This window comes from Xiphophorus couchianus, chromosome 8 (assembly GCF_001444195.1).
Source record: "Xiphophorus couchianus chromosome 8, X_couchianus-1.0, whole genome shotgun sequence".
Lineage (NCBI taxonomy): Eukaryota > Metazoa > Chordata > Actinopteri > Cyprinodontiformes > Poeciliidae > Xiphophorus > Xiphophorus couchianus.
The window spans coordinates 7,879,489-7,903,179 of NC_040235.1; the positions used below are offsets into that span (position 1 = coordinate 7,879,489).

At 37.8% G+C, this 23,691-nt stretch overlaps 1 protein-coding gene and 1 long non-coding RNA gene across 5 annotated transcripts; one reads left to right on the top strand and one right to left on the bottom strand.

The window, feature by feature from the left end:
* Positions 1–1,043: 1,043 nt before the first annotated feature.
* Positions 1,044–22,691, bottom strand: gsna (gelsolin a). Of its 2 annotated transcripts, XM_028026336.1 has the most exons (17): positions 22,531–22,691; positions 15,852–16,052; positions 13,758–13,912; positions 12,223–12,384; positions 11,933–12,082; positions 11,766–11,855; positions 10,781–10,913; positions 10,405–10,709; positions 9,381–9,514; positions 8,429–8,519; positions 8,246–8,272; positions 5,599–5,769; positions 3,735–3,912; positions 3,136–3,257; positions 2,935–3,012; positions 2,789–2,849; positions 1,044–1,620 (listed from the first exon to the last, which is right to left on the bottom strand). In XM_028026336.1, exons 2-17 carry the CDS (start codon positions 16,045–16,047, stop codon positions 1,451–1,453), a joined length of 2,223 nt encoding a protein of 740 aa, XP_027882137.1. In that variant the 5' UTR covers positions 16,048–16,052; positions 22,531–22,691; the 3' UTR covers positions 1,044–1,450. The 2 variants fall into 2 exon arrangements, with proteins under 2 accessions (XP_027882137.1, XP_027882138.1); XM_028026337.1 differs by lacking the exon at positions 8,246–8,272.
* Positions 16,019–21,847, top strand: LOC114150120 (uncharacterized). 3 transcript variants are annotated; one of them, XR_003596672.1, is made up of 4 exons: positions 16,040–16,301; positions 16,832–17,130; positions 17,723–20,546; positions 20,604–21,847. It is a non-coding gene; the product is annotated as an uncharacterized LOC114150120 (long non-coding RNA). The 3 variants fall into 3 exon arrangements; XR_003596673.1 differs by having other exon boundaries at positions 16,019–16,154; positions 17,723–21,847; XR_003596671.1 differs by having other exon boundaries at positions 16,049–16,301; positions 17,723–21,847.
* Positions 22,692–23,691: the final 1,000 nt, after the last annotated feature.

Sequence of the window (23,691 nt, forward strand, 5' to 3'; positions counted from 1 at the left end):
TGACCACTTTACTAAAGATTGGGATCAAAAGTAGCGATTTCTACACATCACCTGGATTCTTCATTGAATCGATGGAACATCTTTCTAACTAAAATGTTTTTCCTTTCACTCACTGTTCATCCTGATGCTGGTTCTGGATCCATGTTCTTTAATCGGATCCATTTCTTACTGACTCATAGGATGTTCATTGTCTCCCTGGTTGATCCATCTTTCCTGCTCCGTCTTAGAAATTAACTTTTAATATTTTAAATTAAAAACCACATTTAGTTAATCTTATAGTTAAGTATCCAAAATGTCATTAACAAATGCTTGAAAATGTAATTGTTTATGGAAAAGTGTGAAATCTGAAAAAGAAACCCTGATTTCCAACACAAACATCTTATTTTGTTTCGCTCCCACCAGTCAGTGGTCATAATGTTTTGGCTGGTCAGTGTGCTGCTGCAGCAAAGTTTAGTAGTTTTCTGCAGAAAGTGAGTGGAATCACATTTTTATCACAGGAAGAAGGAAAACCTCCAATTACACTTTACACTCTGTGGTCGGAGCCATTGTAGATGGAAAAAGGAGCAAATTTATGCCGAAAAACCTGGAAATTTTGAAATTAGTTTAAGAAAATTTCTGCCAAAAATCCTAAATATTTGAGACAAAACAAGGTTTTTATTGAATCAAAAAAAATCCTATTTACAGGAAATTTACTAGAAGATTTTTGACTTTTAGGAATGATCTGAGCTTCAAAAATTTAAAGTTTTTGAGTTTTGAAACTCAGAAATTTCTACATTTTTTTTCTCAAACATTTCTGAGGTTAATCTAAGAATTTTTACCTACAATAGCCCTAATATGCTGTTGTATTTTTACATGTTTACTTTTGAAAAAAAACAAAAAACATGCATTTAAAGTTTTTGCCAAAAACTCCTTACACAACACCAGATCTGAGCCTGTGTTCGAGGTTTATGCATCTTATTCTTTCACCAGCTTGTTTGTTGTGATTTTTAATTTCAATATTTAATATTTATGAGGACTTTAAATAAAGACTCAACCCACAGAAATGTGTTGAATTTGGTTTATTTGAAACAGAAGCAGCTGCATTTTTTTATTTTAAAGTAGTTTGGTTTCTGACAATAATTAAAAAATAAATACAGAACTGAAAGAAATCAGCAAACAGGTGCTGTACCTTTTAAAACGATAAACTAAATGAGATTAAGGCCTCGCTTGTTTTCCTGCTGAGTTGCGGATTCAATATAAAATTAGAACAGTCTACGATAAAAGTTCAAAAGTGCAAAACAAAATGTCTCCTGTTGGTTCTAACACAAACGAAGGCACTGATGTGGCACTAAGGACAGGAAAACAAACTAAGAGACTAAAACAAAGTGAGCTGGAAGCTAAAAAACAAAGCCGTTCTTGGCGTTTGTTGCATAATGCTTGAAGAGGAAGAGTGACGATGGCGGTGATTCGCTCACAGAGCCAGTTCTGCCATGGCCCGCTCCAGCGGGTCGCTGGTCCAGTAGTCGTGGTCCCAGCCCAGGAACCAGCCGGTGAACGTGGGCGGCTCGAAGCCCTGCTTGATCTTGACGATGGGGGTCCGGGCGTCTCTGTTGGCCGGGTCGGTCTCGATGTAGCGCACCGCTGAGGGAGCACAGGAAGCCATCTTTACTGTTTTCATCAGGATCGTAATTGATAGGCTGAATGCTCTTAAAGGGCCGGTTCAGCCAGAGTGTATTGATAAAACCAATTAAACTGGTAAAATATCAGCATTCAGTAAGTCTTAATTGAAATTAAATAATATTAAACATCTTTTCAGTCAAAATGACAGATTGTGTGGTGCTAATTTAGGAATATTTGTAAAGATTGTTTACAATATTTGTGTAAAATGTGGCTTTTTAATAAACGCCACATGGATCATGGACTATAACTTGAGGCTGAGGCAGCTGTCCCTTTCTTTGGTCAATTTTGAGAAAATAATTGCAGTAAAAATCAGAAAATGTTTTGATTTTGTGTGAATTTGGCAGATTAGTGAAAAACTGGAGGGACTTTTTGATGTAATTTGGAGTCAAAAGGGCCACATGGAAAGCTACAGCGGGCCAGATTTGGCCCCCGGGCCTCGAGTTCAACACCTGTGATAGCCCAAAATAAAATGGAAGTCTGGTGTTCAGCCCTTTTTGAAATTTTTTTTAATGGTTTTTCTTTTATTAAGGCAACAGTTTGAATCCCATTTTATGGTTTTAAGTCATTAATGATAAACAGATTTTTTTTTAAAAATCTTATTTTTGAGCAGGTAAAACTAAAAATTAATTTGATTTAACTAATTTTGTGACCCACCAGTAGTTTAAATTAGCCAATTTTGGCAAAACGTTTGGACACCACTGTTCTAGAACATCAGTACTTGAAATTAGACAAAACTTTAGCTACGAGTTACAAGTAACTTTTCAGCAAGATATAGTAGCTTGTTTTAAGTCAATAATTCCTTAATATTGATGAAAAATTCTAGTTCATTTATAACATGGGAAAAATGTCTTGTTATGTGAATTAATCTGCCAGTAGAACTAGTACTTGGTTGCTAGGTGACAGGCTGGGCGTGGCTGGGGTTGCTAGGTAACCGTGCCAATGGAATATTCTACCAATGGAACCAGAACTTTTTAAAACCAATATTAAGGAATTATTGACGTAAAACAAGCTCATGTTTTTGCTGATAGGTTACAGTCTAGACTAAAGATAGTTGGCAAGATTTTGTGTTTTTACAGTGAACTCTTTAGTTTCTGTTTGTAAGGTGTGAATATTTTCTGTTTATTCTCACCAGACGCCATGGCTTCAGTTTTTTCTTCCTCCTGAGCTTCATTCCCGATCCAAACAAACACCTGAAGTGAAAAAGGTTTGGTTCAGGTTATATTAGCATCCTTGTTAGCACAGAACTGACAGCAGACAGGAAGTTGGGATGTTTACCTGCTCCCAGGAGTCGAGGATCATGACATCATCAGTGGCGAGGTTATCCTGGGTCATCTCCCCGGGAACCTCCTCGATCTGTGAGGGAGAACAGTTGTTGGGTAAACATTTTGGGTGAACCAAAGCTAAAATCCCGTCTTAATTAGTTTTTTTTTCTCTGGACATTGTCAGGAGTTTAAATTTTTTTTTGGAAGAACTTACGATGAAGTTCCCGGTTTTATTGGAGCAGGCGAAGAGTCGCGGCGGGTGAGCGTCCATCTTGTCCTTGAGTCTAGGGGAGGTGCGGTACTCCGCCTTCCCGCCCAGAGCGGCCCAGAACTGATCTGGAAAAATGACACATCGTCCCTTTAAGAACCATTTGTCTTCCAGTAAACCAGGTTTACTGTAGCTAATTGACCGCCTTACACTGCAAAAACACGATGTCTTACCAAGTATTTATGATCTACTTTATAGTACAAATATCTTTAGTTCATCTGAAGTAAGACAAAACTAACTTACAAGTAACTTTTCAGTATGAAACGGGATCTTGATTTAAGTGAATAATTCCTTAATATTGATTTAAAAAGTTCTAGTTCCATTGGTAGATTATGTCACATATAAAATTGGAATTATTTCTGGCATAAGTGAAATAATCTGTCCACATTTAGTCAATATTAAGGAATGATTTACTTAAAACAAGCCCCTATATCTTGCTGAAAACTAACTTCTAAGTTAGTTTAGTCTTATTTCACTAAGATATTTGCACTAGAGACTAGATGACGATTTCTTGGTAAGGTTTTGTGTTTTTACAGTGCGCTCACCAGTTTCTCCTCCCTCTGAAAGCTCGTCGGACGCCGACACTCCCAGGATGCCACACAGCTGCTGAGCTCCCTGCTTCTCGGTGTCGCTGGCGCCCACTCCCATCCACAGGGAGGCGCCGTCGGGGCTCACAAGAAGGAAAGCGTCGTTGGAGTTCAGGTTGGCGGCCACGGCGTCGAGCTGCAGGAACACAGAGAGGCTGAAGGCTAACGGGCTAAAGAAAACACAAAATCTATTTTTGTTTTAGTTTCTAATGCAAAACTAATAAGTAGCTTTTCAGGAAAATATAGGTGCTTGTTTTAAAGGTGACCTATTCTGATTCCTTGAACAGGTTAGGACATGTCTACGGGCTATACGAAAAATCTTCATTACATTTTTGCACAAATAATTCTTAGATAATCAGATTTTAGTCTAATTAGTTCTGCTTATTTTGAGTTCATCTTTGAATCCAAATAATCTGCTGCTATTCTCAACGTTTACACTCGCATGTAGAAATGACTGCAAACAAGTATGTAATTATACAATTGTGTAATTGAAAAGCAGAAGTGGCGCCTCCTGCGTAACAACAAGAATGCAGGTTTCTGTATGGTAAGTCAACAGCAAAACACTTGTCTTTTCCAGCAGCCGTTGTACAGCACATACAGTAGTTAAAACTAGCTGACCAAACTTGCTGGAGCTCAGCTTGGGTTGCTAGGTGACGGGTGTAACTCTTCTTGGGTTGCTAGGTAACAGCTGACTTCCCTAGGTTGTGACTTAACAATCAGGACGTTTTTCAAACTTCATTAGGGTTCATTTTCCAGACACCAAAAAACATGAAACAAAAACCAGCAGAGTGAATTTTCTTTAAATGTATAAGCTGTTTTTAGAAGCAGTAGAAACCCAAAGCGAACAATTAAAAATGTCCAAAATGTGAATTTTGCATAACAGGTCCGCTTTAAGTCAGTAAATCCTGAATATCAATGAATAAGTACTAGATATAATTGAAGTAATCTGACTGTGGAATTAGAACTTTTTTATTAATATTAAGTAACTATTGGCTTAAATCAAGCTCCTATTTATTGCTGAAAAATTACTTGCAAGTTAGTTTTGTCTTATTTAAAGTGTAATAAGAGGTGGAACAAGTCAGACGCATACCTGAGATAAAATCGGACCGCAAACTGTTTTGTCATTGTTTGCTTACATAAATATATGCGTTCGCATCAGTTTCACTGCAGAATTAGATAGATGGTACTGAAACAACGGCACAGAAATGCAGTTTTTAGAGCAAACCGATGAAAAGTGTAGGAGTTAAAATACCCAGATCCTCCCACCGAGGTTCCTTAATATTGAATTAAAACTTCTAGCTCGACTGGCAGATTATTTAAATTATAACAAGAAATTTTTACCATATGAATAGTGAAATAATCTTCCAGTGAAACTGAGTTTTTAATCAACATTAAGGAATTATATGTTGTTAAAAAGTTACTTGTAAGTTAGTTTTGCCTTATTTCAATTAGATATTTGCAGTAGAAACTAGACAAAAAATACTTTCAGTTTTTTTTTGCAGCGCATCAATTCGTAGTCAAACAAGAGCAAATGGTGTTCGGGGACTATTTTCAGCAGCGGATTAATACAGATCTAGAAGGTTTATGGTGCCAGCCGGACGGCGCCTGAAAATAAACTACAGTGTGTCTGTTAATAACGGAGCAGACCTCTTACTGCGGCGCTGCGTGGCGTTTAATCTGCTCTGAGGCGCAGAGGAATCAGCTCCGCTCCGGCTAAGCAGGCAACACTTGTTAAGGCTGGCGCCGGGCCTCTTCACGGGATAAATCGACTCCAAATAGACGAACAAGAAGCAGACAGAATGACGTGATGATCACCACTCACCTCCACGGCTCTGGTGTGCCCCGCAGAGTTGGAGCGCACCTGGAAGAGCCGGGTCTCCGCCGGAGCCGACTGGCCCCCGTCCCTGGACGTCCCCCCCCTGTAGACCACCATGGGCTGGCCGCCGAACAGGCTCATGAGGTGGGCCGGCTCCTTGCCCTGGACCACCCTCACCTGGCGCACAGACAGCAGCGTTAGCCGGCCCAGGCGGGACGCTCAGGGCTCAGAGCCGTGAGTTATCCACATCAAAAGCTCCACAGCGACTCATCAGACGCTGATCAATATCGACGTCATCAAAACGATCAATTAATACAATCATGTTATAGTCTACACAATCACTGCTGAGTGCAAACATATGAATGGAAATGTGAGTCATTAAAACTCTCTACAAGCAGGTTGAGACTCAATCACTGTTAATCCATGTGCAAACATTTTCATGGAAAGTTTAGTGGAAGGAAAAAGTATATGTAGGCAAGCTACAACTATGGCTTAAACACTCGGAGTTGTCATTAAAATGCTCCACAAGCAGGCTAAAACTCAAGGGTCATCACTAAAGAAGCTGGCTGTTAATCATAGTGCAAGCATATTGATGTAAAGTTTAGTGGAAGGAAAACAGTTTTTAAAAAATCTACAACTTCTACTGGACAGCCATTGACACCATCCATATGGAGGGTAAGCCACAAAAACCTAATTTCTAGTAAAGCCAACTCTATCCAAGCATTCATCTCAAGTTTTTTAAAGAATTTTTTCTTCCACTAAACTTTTCATGACTCCATGTATACATATTGGTGATCAGCCAGCTTATTTAGTGACTCAGCCTTCTTGTAGAGTGTTTTATTGACAACTCCTCCCACTCAGCGTTCAGTTAACATCCTTTCAGTGTGGACAGCTTATTTAGGAATTGTTTTTTTTCTGACCTCTATCAATCTGCAAGCCAGGATGCCACAGTTTTATGTTAAAATCCTTGTTTATTTACTTTTAAAATTTACTTTTTTAATTACCTATGAGCTGAAAATCATAAAAATTATAAGAGCTGAACGTTTAAAATACGTTCTGTAATAAATAGTTGTATGCTGCAGTTTGTATTATAAACACCAGATGGCAGCAGAGAATTCTCGTCATGTCCGCCATCTTTATTTTTAGCTGTGACGTGGCTCTGTCGGTCAACAATCCAGATCATGCTAATCCCGAACAGAGCAGAGCCAGGAGAGATAAATATTTACAGACGAGCTGCGGATCAGATCAGCAGACGCGATGAACGTGTGAAACATGACGTTTCGCACGTTCATCACGTCTGCTGCGAAGTTTGACCAAATATCCGTAAAGCTTTGTAACGGCTGGTGATGTAACTTCCTGTTGGATAAATCACCGAAGTCAGCAGGGAATGAATCAAACAGGTAGGAGAGGAAAGCAGAAAACGGTCTAGTTCATGTAAAAGTCTGTAGAATGTTTACTATTTATGTGGTTTAAAAAGAAAGTACACCCTGTATAAAAACAAACAGCTGACTGAGTGAGAAAGTAAGTACACTCTTCAGCAGAAATAACTCAGTCATTTTCTGTCTTCTTCTTCTTCCTTCCAGTGTTCTTCACTGTTTTTGCACAGTGACTCCCACCACAGCAATTTAGTCAGACTGAGGTCCAGACTTTCACATTGCTCTGTACAGAAGAGTTCAAGGTCGACTCAGTGACCCCAACGTGCCCACATCTCCACACCGCCACCACCGTGCCTACATGAGGAGCTGTGAGTAATTTTCTCCATTCAGGGTCTGTTCATTACGGACAAATATCTCTACTTTCATGGCTAAGACCTAAAGATGCTTTAGTTACTATTTCCCATATTAAGGAAGCAGCAGGGGTGTACTTAGTTTTTAAACTGATTTCTCTTGTGATTTTATAAACATTAAAGTCGTTGAATGACTGGAGATGTGCAAAATTAATTTTTCTTGCTCACTTTAGGTTCAATTTTAAAACAAATTTAGATCTCGATAGAACAGAAGAAGGATGTAATTTCTTTTCAAAATGACCGTAGGTGCACAAACTTACATTTTGCAATATGATTTATTTCAATTAAAACGATTTTGAGCATTGCAAAGGGGTTCATTTGGAGATGATGTTGTGGCAGAAGGGCATTTTTCTACAACGGCGTATAAAGGCAATTGTAGATAAAAAGGGGAGGAGTAAATTACTGCCAAAAAACCCAGAAATTTTGAGATTAATTTCAGAAATTTTTGTATGAAAAACTTAACAGTTATCTCTGAAATTTTCCATAGAAAACATGGCAATTTCTGAGTTTGAAAAGTCAAAATTTTGTTGGAAACAACTCAGAAATTTTGAGACTAATCTCAGAATTTTTCTATAAAAAAACGTGGAAATTTCATTGTTGGAAAAATTACAAATTTGTTAGAAACAACTCAGAAATTTTGAGATTAGTCTCAGAAAATTGTCTGTCTAATTGTTTCAAAAGTTTGACTTTTTTACTTTTGGTCCACAAGGGCCCCAGTACGCCGTCGCTGTATGATTCTGCATGAACGGATTGTTTTCTTGCAGCAACAGAAACACAGAATGTTTTCCATGCGAAGTCAGATCACAAGTAAAGGTCAGACGGTTAGTTCAGCATCAGCGGATGAGAAGCAGGCGGGGAGGGAAATACCTGGGTGGTTATGGGAGCACCGACAACCTGAGGAGGCGGGGCAGAAACCAATGAGCAAAGAAGCAGCGGGAGAAAACAAAAACAGAACGGGGAATGAAAGGATGGAAAGGTCAGGAGGAAACGGAGCTGAGAGTTCATGGGCGTGAGAAAAGAGGTGGTTGCCATGACAACAACGAGTCGCACCTGGACAGGACCGCCGCCGAGCTCGTCGTCCAGCTGGGAGCCGAGGATCGCACAGGCGCCGATTTCATCCTGACTGGAGTCCGACCCCTGCCTGAAAAACAAAAGCAAATTTTTTGGAAACAGAAAAGTTATGAGGAAGTTTTAAATCAGATGGTGAAAAACCACAAAGCATCAGAGGGCTGTATTCATTTAAAGTTTAGTGGAAGGAAAATCTGTGGTAGAAAATTATTACAAATTCACTGCAAAAGCAGAATAATATATTTTTGGTCTAGTTTTTAGTCCAAGTATTCTTTGAAATAAGACAAAACTAACTTACATGGAACTTTTCAGCAAGAAACAGAAACTTGTTTTAAGTAAATAATTTCTTAATATTAATAAAAAGTTCTAGTTCCACTGGCAGATTATTTCACTTATAAGATGGGGAAAATGTCTGGTTGTAAATTAAAGAACCTACAAGTGGAACTAGAACTTTTCCATCAATATTAAGAAATATTTTTGCTTAAAACAAGCTCCTGTATTTTGCTAAAAAATTACTTGCAAGTTAATTTTGTCTCATTTCAAGTGCAAGAAACTAAAACATTATTGGTAAGATTTTTACAGTGTGGAGATATTTTATTTACATTTTTAACAAACCAAATACTTGTTTACCCCTTATATCAACATGTGAAATATAACATGCACTAAAATATTCGTATTAGAAACTTAACCAAAATACTTGGTAAGATTTTGTGTTTTTGTTCCACATGCTTCATGTTTTCACTGCTGTCACTGCTGTATTTAATAATACTAATAAAAATTTTGTGGAAGGAAAAAAATATGGTAGAAACAGGGATAAACACAAACCTAAGATTTAAAATCAAAGCCAATATGGACGACCACTGAGGCTTAATAAACTACGTTGAAGCTTTCGCGTTAGACGAAGGAAAAGTGCCGCAGTGTGCCGTCCTCTCACCACATGTAGATGATGTGTCCCTGCCGTCCGCCATGACGGTAGTTGTACAGGATGATGTAACTGTCTCCTCCGAAGAACTGTCCATACGTGGACGGATCCACCGCCACCTTATTGGATCCCTCAATACGCCAGATCTGACATGGTTGATTAAACAAATAAATCAGTCTTTGTCTCAAATATCTGAAATATTTCCACCTGAAATATTCTGCTAAACTCGTGATAATAAGATCAATAGATTTAATACTGCAGATTAATGAGTGTTATGTGTTACTGTAATGCTTTTACATCTGCCAATATTTCTGAGTTACTGTTAACTCATAAAGTTAGTAGAGAGAATTATGGAGCCCCCTAGTGGATATGGGGGGAATTTTTCTTTCTTTGGCGTTAAATTGCAAAAGTACGACGGAACATTAGGGCCAAGAAAAAATAAATGAAATTCTGAGAATAAAGTTATAGCAATACTTTTTTCTTGTATTACTTAGATTTTATCCTCGTATTATTATGACTTTATTCTCATTATTTCAACTATATGCTTGTATGACTTTGACATCATATTTTATCTTTATTCTAGTAATATGACTTTATTCTCAAATTATTTCATTTTATTGTCGTATTTTAACTTTATTCTCATAATTTTATGACTTTATTTGCGCACAGGTCTATTGTGATAGAATTAAGAATATTCTGGTAATATTATGACTTTATTTCAACTTTATTCTTATTTGGTTATTCTCATAATATTATGACATTCTTGTAATTTTGATGTTATTCTCATATTATTTTAACTTTAGTCTTGTACGACTTTATTCTCAAACAAGTTTATTGTTGTAAAAGTAAATATTGTCATAATATTCTGACTTTACCCTTTTGGTTTATATTTAATTTTTTCGCAGTATGGCTCTAATACTCCATTGTACTTTTGCGATTCAATGCAGAAGAAAAAAAAAATCCCCCCCCACGTCCAGTAGGGGGCTCTGTAGCTAACTGAGAGCTGCTGCATGCTCATTAACCAATCCCATCTCACCTGCTTCTCTCCGCTGCCGTCGTCCACCATGCCGTGCTGCGCCGCCATGGCCGACGACTCGTGCAGACTGGCGGCGTCGAACTCCACCTTCTCGATCTTGGCGATGCTGTTGGCGATGTAGGCGACGCCCAGACCCTCCATCTGGTCTTTGTCGCGCCAGTTCTTGAAGAACTGCTTGAAGAGCGGCGTCTCGCCCGACTCTGGCAGGATCTGGACCTCCGTGTGTTTGGGGTAGCCCATCTTCTTGATGAACTCGTCGGCTGCCTTCAGCGCAGCTTTTCGTTCGTCCATGTTGGCGTCTTTCCCTGGAGAAAGAATCACTGAGTTCAGCTTCCACCGCTTGGAGAAGTACGTCTGTGACGAAGTTTACGCTGACCTTTCCAGACAAAGATCTTGCCGTCGGAGCCGTGGTCCAGGATGAAGCAGTCGCCGGACTCCAGGGCGCTCTGAGCAAACGGGTTCTCCGCCGCCACCAGAGTAACGGTCATGCCGCCGCTGGCATTGGAAACCTGGAACATGTGAAACAGGAAGAGTCATGCCCCAGTACCAACCAGTACGATGTAAAAAACCAACCAGAATGAGGACGGATCTGTCCGGAAGTCCACACCAACCCGGACTGAGGAGAATCTGGAGAGTTGGGATTGGATTGGTTGGGATTACAGCTTCCTGTTGCAGTAAACTGAGCTCCAGCGCTAAAGCTAAGTTTAAGTGGACAACATTATTTTGATGTTGATGTCAATAATGCTAACTTCCTGTAGCGGCTCGTTCTGCAGCAGCACTAATGCTAACTTCCTGTAGCAGCAAGCTTTGTTGCTTTGGTTGTGAAACATTTGGGCTAACTGCTAACTTCCTGTAGCGGCTCGTTCTGCAGCAGCACTAATGCTAACTTCCTGTTGTGGCTATAGCTTTGTTTAAGCCGGTTTAACAAAGTTTTCCCCTGACATGTCCACTTTTCACTGCAGTTGGCTTTTCATCGTTTCTCAGGTGACCAATAGTAAGACTCAAATCACCTGGTGATGTTTACAAAGTGTAAAATGGCTGACACACCTGAACCTAACGATTGGATGGTTGGAATAGTGTAGGATGTTTGTAAAGCAGTTAATAGGACACTTTAAATCCAGACAATGTGTTTTATTACGTTCACACACATAAACTAGAGGAAGTCAAACAAGTGTAAAACTTTCAGAAAGGAGAAGTTTGATTTTTCGTTATTGTTCTCTATGAAGGTGACACAGCTGTTTGTAATGTTGACGCTAGTCGCTAATCCTGAGAACCATTTAAAGTGTAATCAGATGGAGTCGAGGTTTGATTTGATTCTCTATGCTTCCATCTATCATCTGCTCACACATTCACGCTCTGACCTTGTATAGTTTCGCCCGCTTCCTGTTTGAAGCATCAGCTTTGATGTCATCCGAAGCCCCAGGAGGCAGATCTGGTTTGGGCCCCAAAACCTGTGAGCAGAGGCAGCGGTTTCAGTAAACATCTCTGTTTGTTTGGTCGTTTGCTTCAGTGGGTTTACTGGTCGGACCTCTGTCATCTTCTCTCTCTCCGCTCCCTCGTCGCAGACGTACACCCGGGCCCTGCCGCTGCGCTCGTTGTCACGGATACCCTTGGCGACCTGCGTAGCCTTGAGCTTCTCGAAGCGGTTGCTCTGAGAGCCACACCACTGGTAGATCTCCTGTGGGATGAGAGGAGGAGCGTTTGGTTCCCAGAGATTCTCTAATTAAATGAGCAGAAGCAGCTGGTTTATTTGTTTCTGGTGACGGTCACATGATGTTTTGTTCCATAACTAATGTGGATCTTCTCCGTCTGACTCACATCCCCCAGGTCCAAGATGAAGCAGTCGCCTTGGTTGAAGCTGTCCCAGCTGACTGGCACCTCCGTTGCCCGGACGACACGCCGACCTTTGACCTGGAGCACCCGCTGCACCGACACCTCATTGGTCACGACGTGTTTGAACCCAGACGCCACGCCTCCTTTCTGGAAGGTACATTTATATTTGTTTATTTCAAACCGGTTTTTAAACATGAAGAAAAGAAGAGAGCATGTGCATATGGAAGCTTTGAATGTTATTGTTTGGTTAGTGCATGTGCTCAACGTTGGAGGGCAAAAAGACGATTCTTTTACATGCCATCCGCTGCAGCGGTACGAAAACTCTAACAAAATGAAACCTGGTGTAGATATTATTAATTCAGTGCAGTGCGACACAGCAAAGGGAAAAATACTTCAGAAAAACCACTGAAGAACAACTCAAAACAACTTTTTTCCTCCCTCCCCGTGTCGGCTATGCTACATGCAGACTCGTTGCCATAGCAACCGACAACAACGCCACTTTATGTTTCAGGATTCAACACAACAAAACAGCCTCAAACATTTCTCACACAAAGAACAGAACATTAAGTCCGTTGCAGTTGTTGTTTTTAGATTTTATGTCTATTTTGCAATTATTGATAAGTGATTGTTGTGATAGATTAGTTACCGCTGCTATTAACTAAGCTAACACAGCGGCGGTGGTTAGCTAATTTGAACACCTGCTATACTGATGATCTGTCAGAGTTGGTATTTAGGTCGACTTTTTCATTATTTTTTAACTGAACCGAAACACCAAATTCCACATCACATCTACATGTTCAGGTCTTCATAGTCAAGCTAGCATCATTCAACTACTTCACTCTCTCTCTCTCTATTATTTTCTTAATTAAAACATTTTTCTGGCCTAGTTATCTAGTTGTCATAGTTCACCAAAGCACTGAATGCTTTTTTTCTTTCGTATATCAGGCGTACATTTAAGATTTAGCACGTTATGTTGACAACATAACAGCTGAAACCATGGCATGCTAGTCATCGTTAGCCAGCAGCTTTGTGCCCTAAAGCAGAGAATTGTGATGCAAAGGATCTATGCAACTACTTTTCTGTTTGAAAGAGAGTAGGAAGACGTAAGCACTCATTTAATTTAATTAGATACAATGGAAATAAATTATAATTTGCTTTTAGGAATTTAAATTAATATGAGTTACAACAACATATCATTTCACTTTGGGATCAATAAAATATTTTTGTAATTTGAAAATTACAGTAAACACAATGATTCCAAACTGATTTTCATACAAGGACAAGTAAATTTACTGAGCCATAATTATAATAATAATAATAATGGTAATAATGACAACTGTAAATAACAACTAATAATCAGTTAAATTAATAAATAATGCTAGTAAAATGACAATAATAATCTAATAATTATGCTAATAAATCAAGTCTGCAACAAGCTTCTTTTAGTTATTATCATTTTAAAACGTTAAATGTTTCCACAACAGGCTGGATTATAATAAAATCCCAGTTTGACGTCCTACCATGTACTTGATTCCAGATTTGAAGTAGCCCAGAAACGTTTTGGACTCGTGTCCCTGCACCTCGCGGTACTGGATCGGTTTCCCCCCGAGGAAGTCGTCCATTTGGACAGTAAAGATGGCCGCCGCGCCGCTCTCATCCTGGCTGCAGAAATCACCTGCATCACAAGAAACAGTACACTTTACATATTAATATTGTTTGTTCTGAGTCCAAAAGATATAAATACTTTACATTTTTACATTTTTTCATATAAGAAGAAGCCATTTTGTAGTTTTGGAAACCGTATATTTAAATCATTCCAAATCTTTTACGTTTCTCCTGGTATATGTTTTTTGACAAATTATGATTTTAAAAAAGTCATAAAATATTAAAATATTTAATTCATTTTCATATATTTGCACCATATTTCCAGTTATTTTGGATCTGATTTCAATTTGAACCAAATTTCCGCCCCTTTAGGAACCAGAAAAACAACTTCTACTGGTAAATCGGGGTTTTTTTTCTTGTTTGTTTTTTTGGAAACATATAACCAAGTACAATTTAATAACAATTCAGAAGAATACCAAGTAGTTTATTGTCATTTGAAAGTAACTGTATTAAAAGCAAGCATCAGCAATCCCTGCATGGATTTGGTGGGGAGTGCTCAGTTGTTGTTGTAGCTTTTAAAATCTAAAAAACCAAACAGCATTGTGAACTTAAAACATAAAACAATCATAATCTTATTTTTCTATTCCTTTTCTAAGCATATAAGTACTTTTAAAACACATTTATCTCAAGATAAAGAAATTCTTTTAGGTCACAAACTCTAAAACAAAAAGTTATTTTCTTGAAAAGCGGACTTTGCTTGAACAAAATAAATAAATTAACATGTTAAATGCAGCTTATTAGCAGCAAATAACATTGTTCCTGAAGTCAAACTACAACGATCCAGAGAAAATGCACAAATATTTAAACAGAATTGTTGCCAAGTCTGAATAAAAGCAGGTAAATCTATAAAACCACCCAAACCCAGCTCTCTTAATCATCTACCAACAGTCGGTTCCAATAAGGAACCAATAAAGATAAGCTAACTTCAAATAATGAAACTGTAAGCTTAAGATAATACAGTAAAAAAAAAAATGCTTAAGCTAACATTTGTTATGCAAATTCATGAACTATTCTGCTTCTGGAATAATCAAACCAATAAAATGTATTTCTTTTTACTGCTCGCATGTTTCTAGGTAGAAAAAGGGAACTGGAAGTTTTATGTTTTTACTATTTTATAATATAATGCTGCTTTTAATGTGTCACCAATTCCTGCACTGTAAAAACACAAAATCTTACCAAGTATTTTTGTGCAGATTTTAGTGCAAATATCTTAGCACAATAGAAATAAGAGGAAACTAACTTACAGTAACTTTTCAGTAAGTTATAGGAGCTTGTTTTACATAAATAAGTTTTTAATATTGATTAAAAAATTACATTTGTTTAATATTTTTAAAATGTGCTACATTTTCATACTATAAAAATTAATACTTTTTTTTCTAGTATTAAAAATAAAAATAATAATTTGGCAGATTATTTCACTTACAAAATGTGAATAATTTCTTGTTTTAAGTGAAATAATATCTCCTTATTTAATCAATATTAATGAATTATTCACGTAAACAAGCTCCTGTGTGTTACTGAAAAGTTAATTGTAAGTTAGTTTTGTTTTATTTTGAGAAAGTTGCTCAAGAAACTGGATAAAAACACTTTTTTGTGTGTTTTTACAGTGTGATGATGATGAAAAGCGAAGCTGTTCATTCAATGATTTCACATTTTATCCGTCGTCGTGTTTACTGAGCCGTTCTGTGCAGAAACTGTCGGATATTAAAATGTTTTTCGCTTCTGATTGAAACGTTTTCAGGAATTTCAGAGAAACATGCAAAGCAGCAAAACGGTTTCCTGAGAATCCAGAGGAGCAAAGTCAGAGCCGCCATCATCATTATCATCATCATCATCATCGTCATCATCATCAAGCTTTGCAAGTCAAACAGAGTCGCAGCGGAAAACCGAGAACATCTGGACTTTTCAACATAAATGCAGAGATGTTTCTGTTTTTCTCTCACACTCACCCAGCCAGAAGTGGAGGTCGTACTGCAGGTTCCCGGATCGCTGCTTGATGGTGTTGAGGACGAGGTAGGTGTCGCCGGTGTAGAACCCGCCGTACAGGTTCTCCGGAACCAGCACCAGGTCGAAGTTCTCCACCCTCCACACCTGCAGACCCGGGTTCTGACCGGCCCGCTGGAACTCGGCGTGCTGCGCTGCCATCCTGCCTGCAGATTGAAACGCCACGTATGAGCCACAGGCTGCGGCCGCCGCGCCCTTTGAGCGCCTCGCCGTCGCCATGGCTACGCAGATAAAGATCAGGGCCCCAGGTAGTTATTAACAAGCGGGAGGATGATTCACCGCCAAGAGGAAATCCTGGTGATGGCAACCGAAACGCTGCGTGTGCAGAAAGCTGAAGCAGGAAGAGAAAAACGTAATTTACTGCTGAACACTGTAAAAACACAAAACCTTACCAAGTAATTTAGTCTAGTTTTTATGGCACATATCTTAGAATGCTTGAAATAAGACAAAACTAACTTACAAGTAACTTTTCAGCAAGATATAAGAGCTTGTTTTAAGTTAATAACATTGATGAAAAAGTTTTAGCGCCATTTTTATACTATTTTACGTATAACAAGACATTTTTTCCAGGTTACAAGTTAAATAATCTGCAGTAGGACTAAGAATTTTTCATCAGTGTTAAGTAATTACTAGCTTAAAACAAGCCTTTATATCTTGCTACAATTACTTGTAAGTTAGTTTTTGTCTTATTTAAAGTGTTTCTAAGATATTTGCCATAAAAACTAAACTAAATTACTTGCTAAGGTTTTGTGTTTTTACAGTGTTCTTTGTATTAATTGCCACTTTCATACTTTCAGCCAAAACGTTTCACACCAACCGTCACATTTTGTCACTTTACAACCACAACAACATGGCTGCTTAGCAACTTCTGAAATCTGAAAAGTGTGGCTTGCATTTGTAACCAGCTACAGTCTCTACTTTGTAGAACCGACTGTCACTGCAGATCCAGATGCAAGTCTTACCGGAGAGAGCCTCACTCTTCAAGTCTCGCCCCATATTCTTAATTAGATTTAGTTCTGGACTTTGACTAGGCCATTCTAACACAGATTTCTTGTGCTGTATATCATCCGCTAAGAGGTTTTCTTCCTGTCTTTAGCTCCTCCAGCTCTGACAAAATGTTTCCAGACAAACACAGAAACATGGCCGTCCTGACCGTCTGCGCTCACAAATAGCAAACACTTCATCGTTATCCCCAAGACGCTCGGCGCCACATGGACAGATTAGGTAAGTGTTTATCTGAACCGGGTCGTACGGAAGACCATTAGGGACATTACAAGAAAAAAAAATTCTGACAGTTAAATCTCAGAACTGTGATTTCTCTCTCAGAATTTTTACTTTTTTCTCAGAATTTAGACTTTTTTTCTCTCCTTCCTTATGATTGCAGCCTCGAGTTGAACATTTTGTTTTTAGTTACATTTCTATAAACATTTATAATCCAGTAAATTAAACAGAATATAAACTCAGCTGGAGTTTAATGTTTAGTGTATTCATTTAGAAAATACATTTATTGTAGATAAAGCGCAAAAGTAGTTTAGTTTGTTTTTGAGTTCAGAGGCAGGAAAAACAAACTAATTTTACGGTTCTGGTTCATGTGAATGTAGCTTCAGCTAATACTTCATCAGTTTTACATTTGCAGCAAAAAAAGCAAAATACTTCAAATATCCCCCAGCCGTTTGGACAGAAAACACAACAGATACTGAAAACGATTCATCTGTAGTAAACCAGAACTTGACAGCTTTAAAATTTAATTCCCAGCTTGTTTTAAACTCGATTTTTTTTTGGTATTTAAGAACTGAAAGAGTTTGTTTTTCCACAGGAATGGAGTTTGAGCCCACAGACACGGCAGGAATCTGATCCGGACCCGGCAGAGGGAACCGAGACCGGCTTCCCTTTTTGTTCGCCCCTTTTCTCCTCTTCCTCTTATGTAACTGTGAAGCTCAGAGCTGGGAGAATAAACGCTGAAAACTAAAACACATCCTGTTATTCACAATCAAACTGATATCGTATCTTATCAGAAACTAAAACTAAAAAAATGTTTAAAAAGCTCATTTTAATGCTAAGCGAGACAGCAGTTTGACTAATTACCGTGTCATACTAGATCACAGGCCTGCAATGGCTCTTAATAAAAACATATATAATAACAAGTGCAGCTTTTTAGCCACTTTTTAATTGTTTTCCTGCAATATTTGCCTTGAATTTCCACAAGAAAATGCCACTGAAAGCACCAGGAACATGTTTCCATAGGTTTCGCAGCAAAATTTGCAGAGTTAAATCAACAAGCGATTGCACAGTTACAACTACTTCCAGTGTTAAATTTACTCCAGCTCTTGTTGAAATAACTGGAAGAGTTAAATTAATACCAATTCAATTCGGAAAAGAACCAAACAGATTTAACTCTGCAAATATCTTAGAATGAGACAAAAGTAACTTTTAAGCAAGATATAGGAGCTTGTTTTAAGTAAATAATTTCTTAATATTCATGAAAAAGCACTAGTGACACTGGTAGAATATTTCTTGCTGAAAAGTTACTTTTTAGTTGGTCTACTTTTATTTGAAGTGTAATAAGATATTTGCATTAAAACGCTTTGCAACACGTTGTGTTTTTGCAGTGCGTTCGCCCAGTGACTCATGCAGATGTTTGGAATAAAAACAGGCTGTTGTCAAACGGACCGGGTCATATGATTATCGCTCAGCGCCTCTCTGCAGACTGAAACGTGTCCCGGTCCGACCCAGCAGCCCTTCCTGCCGTGCCACCCGGCCTCGCATACTTCATCCCCTCCCCCACTTTCCACCAGCCTCCCTCTCTGTTGTCTGACTGGAAACTCAAACTGGGAATTCATTTGAAGAGAAACTACATTTTTATTGTGCTTTGTGATCTGTCTGCTGCTGAAAAGGAACCCAAAGATAGCATTACGTGGATTTGAAGGCCTGGAGAGCCTGTCCAGGGTTTCCATCCCCCACCCTGATAAAAATAAGCGCCCTGCTCCAGCGGAGAGGAGGGGATCTTCTCATGACTCATTTTCTCCTGAACGCCATTCTTCCTCATTCTTTTGTGGATCTCTGATATATCAGATAAAGATCTGTGCATACTTGTTAACATCCTGGCTGCTTCCCTAACATCTGTTATTGACAGCCTCTATGTTATGAAGGGATATAACAGAGTTATTTTTTTTTACCAACAACTGACAACACCACAAGATAAACTTAACCAGGCATTAAAAAATGACTAAAAAGTTTATTTTTTTCCCTAAAAAGGCAGCTAGAAGTACTGAGGCGTTTTTCCATAAATGAAAATGAGTTTCCCCTGAAGCTGCCATAGCCGTTAGCTTCAGGGGAAGCTATGCTAGCGCTAGCTAATTAGCTAGCTTAACTAAGAAAGTGTCGTACGGTTTATGAGCATTAATAAGCGGTTAAAGGTTCCTTATAAGGGATCTCAAATATTTGTGGAGACAATGAGAGAAATTTCCTTCATGTTACAAAAACCACAATAAACAAAAAACCAGGGACTATCAGGCGCTGATTCTACCAATCCAACCGTTTACACTGTTAGCTAATTAGCATTGATAAGTTGCCTCTGCAGGCTAATAGTGTGACTGAATGAAATCAGGAAGTTTTAATTTAACCTATATTGTAGTTTATTCACTGTATTATCAAGGTCATTCTCTGAATTCAGTGCATTTTGTGTCTCAGGTTTATCTCAAAGATTTTCATAGAATGCAAATCACTTTTTTTTGTTGAGAAAATAAAGAAATGGAAATATCCATGTGTCTTGGTAATGTAACATGCAAATATATTTTATAAAACCAATAAAAATAGCCAGTAACTGCAAGTTATTTCTACTAATATAAACATTTTTAGGTATACTTTAACCTAAATAAAAGAAACATGAGAAAAATACATGAATTATTTATAAAATATCACTTTTTAATCATGTCCCTCCAGTTTTGTTCAACACTGTAACAGCAGTTTTCATAAATAATGGCTCAGTCCAATTTCCTCAGCACCCTGGAAGTGACATCACTTTAGTCTCTTCCTGCTCACACTGTAAAGAGATTTAAGTGTTAATATAGTTTATTGCCGATATTTTATTATTTTTATCCATAGATCGTCATCGTCAAGCTCAACCTTTCAACACTGTTACATACGTAAATGATATCTATTGTTGTTTGGGAAAAAGTAAAGAATTGTCTTTGAAACACATTAATTTTTTGTTTTTATCATATGTTGCTCCATATCCTAGCTGATGGCAACTTTTAGCGAAAATCTTCAACCCCGTTAGAAAAACAGTGGTTTTGTTACAGGGCTGAACGTTGGGCTGTTCAACCCGTTACAGGCTGGTCAACCCGTTACAGGCTGGTCAACTGTTACACTGGGTTTAACCCCGTCACGTCAAACATTATGATTTTTTAAAATAATAACAGCAAATATTAAACTAATATTTTTTGGGCTATATGCAAAGTTTAAAGAATGATTCAAAAATATTTAAAAAACCTGATTTAATGTTTGTTTTAAAGTGTTTTTTCATGATTTATGAAAAGCGCTTTTACATCAAGTTGCCATATTCTACTTATCAGTCTAATTATTATGATTCAGAATCAAATAAAATATACTTACAATTAGTTATTTTAATCAAGGGACAGGTAATCTCAAAGGAACTGGAAGAATTAGTTTATTATGTTGTAGAGTTACATTCATAGAGGAATCAAATTGTCCCGTTACGCAATTTAAAGCAACCTAAGTAACAAAGAAATTCATAATACTGTTTGGGATTTCATGCATAAAATGGGGAGACATATTTTCCTGGAGGTTCAAAGAGTCTTTCAGTAGATGCAGTGATCAAAAACACAATTTTTTGTGGTATATTTTTAAGTAACCTGAGACACCAAAATGCACCGAATTCAGAGAATCGCCCATCAGGAATGCTTCAGCTGTTTGAGGACAGGATGCCAAATTAGGCCATCTGGACCCAACAGCTGAAAGGAAATGTCGCGCATGTCAGCAGTAGGAGACACACCCCAGAGTCCAACCCAACAGGAAACATGCACTGGCACAGAAAACGTCCCATTAGTTCAGGGAAATCTCATTTCTGTTGAGGTCAAACTTCCTCAAAACAGTTTGTCTCCATAGAAACCAAATATGTCTCATGACAGGACCAAGAGTCATTCTGCCATCTTTTTTTTTAACTTTTAGTTGCTGTAATATTATAATATTAATGCAAAACTGAATTTTATTCTTTATTAGTTTCTTTTGAAGGCAAAAATACTTAATATTAGTTAATTAGTGAACATTTTGGGGGTTTATAATTGCATTGAAGGCAAAAATTCTCATGTTAAAAGACATTTATGAAGTACTCTCATTCTTTTTTATAATTTTGCACTTTTAGTAGCTTTGGTTAACTTGGAAGGTCATAATAAACTAGTCAATTTGTAAGGACAAACTTTGTGTTGCTAGCAAACTACAGACAATCTGAGCTTCAAAATTTAGGTACATTTGAGGTAAACTAATAAACTAATTATTATTTTTAGCTGAGAAAATTAGATCAATAGGCAGAAAAGTGCAGTTGACCTAAACATTGTAATAACCTTTGCTAACCATGTTATTGTTTGCAATGATGCAATATTAGCTTGAATCAGTCAACTGACTTTACTTCCTATCTCTGAGGGAAAACATACATTTTGCAAAAGGTTTACTAATTAATAAGTAAATATTTTGAGCTCTACAGTTCACTTATATAGTTCACTTATACAACTGCAGAGTTCACTTGTATAAGTGAACTAAGGTCTATTAGCTCACTTTCAATATAAAAACTAGCGAACCTTTAAATAAATTAGACTGCAAATGATGCGTTTTCTTTGTAAACAGCATGTCAAGTAGTATTATAACTTATTTCAGTTGCCAAAACTGCATTTGCTTTAGAATATCTTAGATTTGCTCTATAAAACAAATCTGTGAACAGGCAATTGTAATAAATTGGAGTCACATTTCTCAGAAAACTCTGAATAACTGAACTTAAAATAACATCTGTTTTCAACTGCATCTCTATAAATACAGAAAATTGAATTAAACTTAATGAGTAGGACCAATGATGCAGAAAGTGGGTGGGTACTGAATAGGGGCGTCACCCAAAAGGGGGCGCCAAATTTCTATTTGGGATTTCTTTTCTTTCTTTTTGTATTTAACAACTATTTGTACTTTGAAAATATCTAGCTGTACCCATGCAGTAGTGAATATAGAATAAATACAGAATTGCTTGCCATATTTAGCATTTTCCTCATCTTGTAAGAACTGAACTGAAATGCGTGTGAGTGAGTGAGTGAGTGAGTGAGTGAGTGAGTGAGTGAGTGTGTGTGCAACCACAGACATCTAAACTGCAGTTTCAGTCCCATATATGGCGCTTGCTGCGTCGCACAAAGGCAAATAAAAAACACTTTAAGTCCGTCTTTAAATCTCCTCTGCAAAAGAAAAAGTCCGATTAAACAAACGCGATTCTTTATCCACCGCGACATCAGGCCGTTATTCCAACCGAGGCCATAAGTAGGCTGCAGTAAAACCCAGATTATAATTCCGTAATCTGTCCTCTTGTGGTTTAAACAGTGAAGAGATGGTCAGAAACGCGCAGATTACCTGAATGTGGAGGCTGATGGACGGACGGATGGGTGGATGGACGGTGCTGCCTGGGTGTAAGCGAGGCGATGGGGAAACGCTTCCGAGCTGCAGCCGGGGCGGAGAGGCGTCGAGTCGGCGTGGCAGACAGCGCCGAGCCGCTGTTTATGCTGCCGGGACGGGACACACCCCGAATAGTCCCCTCCCTGATCCCACAGCGGCAACCAAACCAAACTGGCAACCAAACGCCATTTTTAATTAACTAAACAAACTGAAAATCACTTATTTTATTCCTTTTTACCCTGCTACCCGTAAATAAATAGGTTTTAAACAGAGCTGGGTAGTAACTCGTTACATTTACTCAATTACATTTACTTTGGTAGCTTTTAGGATTGCTGTATTTTTTACTTGAGTTTGATTTTACAAAGTATTTCTGCTCTTATTTGAGTAAAATTCCTAGATTGTCTTCCCACTGAATGAAAAAAACAACAACAACATGTTTTAACCAAAGATTTACCATAAACAGACCCACACCTGCAGTTTTGATCAAGTTTCTGAAGTTTTTTATTGAAAGAAACTGATTTGGAAACATTTTCTTTTGCCTGATTTTGTTATTTTTTTGTTACTTATAAGAATTATTATCATTTTCATCTTTAAAATAACAAAATTTCCACTTAACTTTATATTTTGGTCCATTTGATGATGAAATTTTTAAATAATAAATTATTAATAATTTGATAAGTTAGTACTTGAGTCAAAAGTTTTACTAAATACTTTTGAGTAATTTCTTGACAGCTACTTCATCTTTAATTAATTTGAATATATTTACATATAATTTAACGTGTTATGTCCTTATAAGGCCTGATGAAAACGACTAGAAATTACTTTGGAAATCTGGCTGGGTTTTAAATCACAGCCCTTTAAAACTCTGTCGTCCTCTGGTGGCGAAAAAATGTAACTGCATATGACTGGCAGTAGCCTGTAAGATTAATAAAATACCATTTTAAATGTATTCCCATGAAAACTTCTTAATGATTTTTAGACTTTAGAATTACAAACATGTCTATAAGACTTCTAAAGAGAGTTTCGTCAGATTACAGCTCTGTTTCTTTTCTTTTAGAGTTGCCATTTCTTTCTCCCCTTTTTCATCATTGCTGTTTTTGCAGTGGTGTACAAACACTG

Bases quoted from the DNA above. Each gene is read 5' to 3' on its own strand.
- gsna (XM_028026336.1), bottom strand. From the start codon at position 16,047: ATGGCAGCGCAGCACGCCGAGTTCCAGCGGGCCGGTCAGAACCCGGGT. The intron at 12,385-13,757 runs GTAGGACGTCAA...TGTACCTTCCAG, and splicing joins AATCTGGAATCAAGTACATG to AAAGGAGGCGTGGCGTCTGG. The intron at 2,850-2,934 runs GTAAACATCCCA...TTTTCACTTCAG, and splicing joins TCCTCGACTCCTGGGAGCAG to GTGTTTGTTTGGATCGGGAA.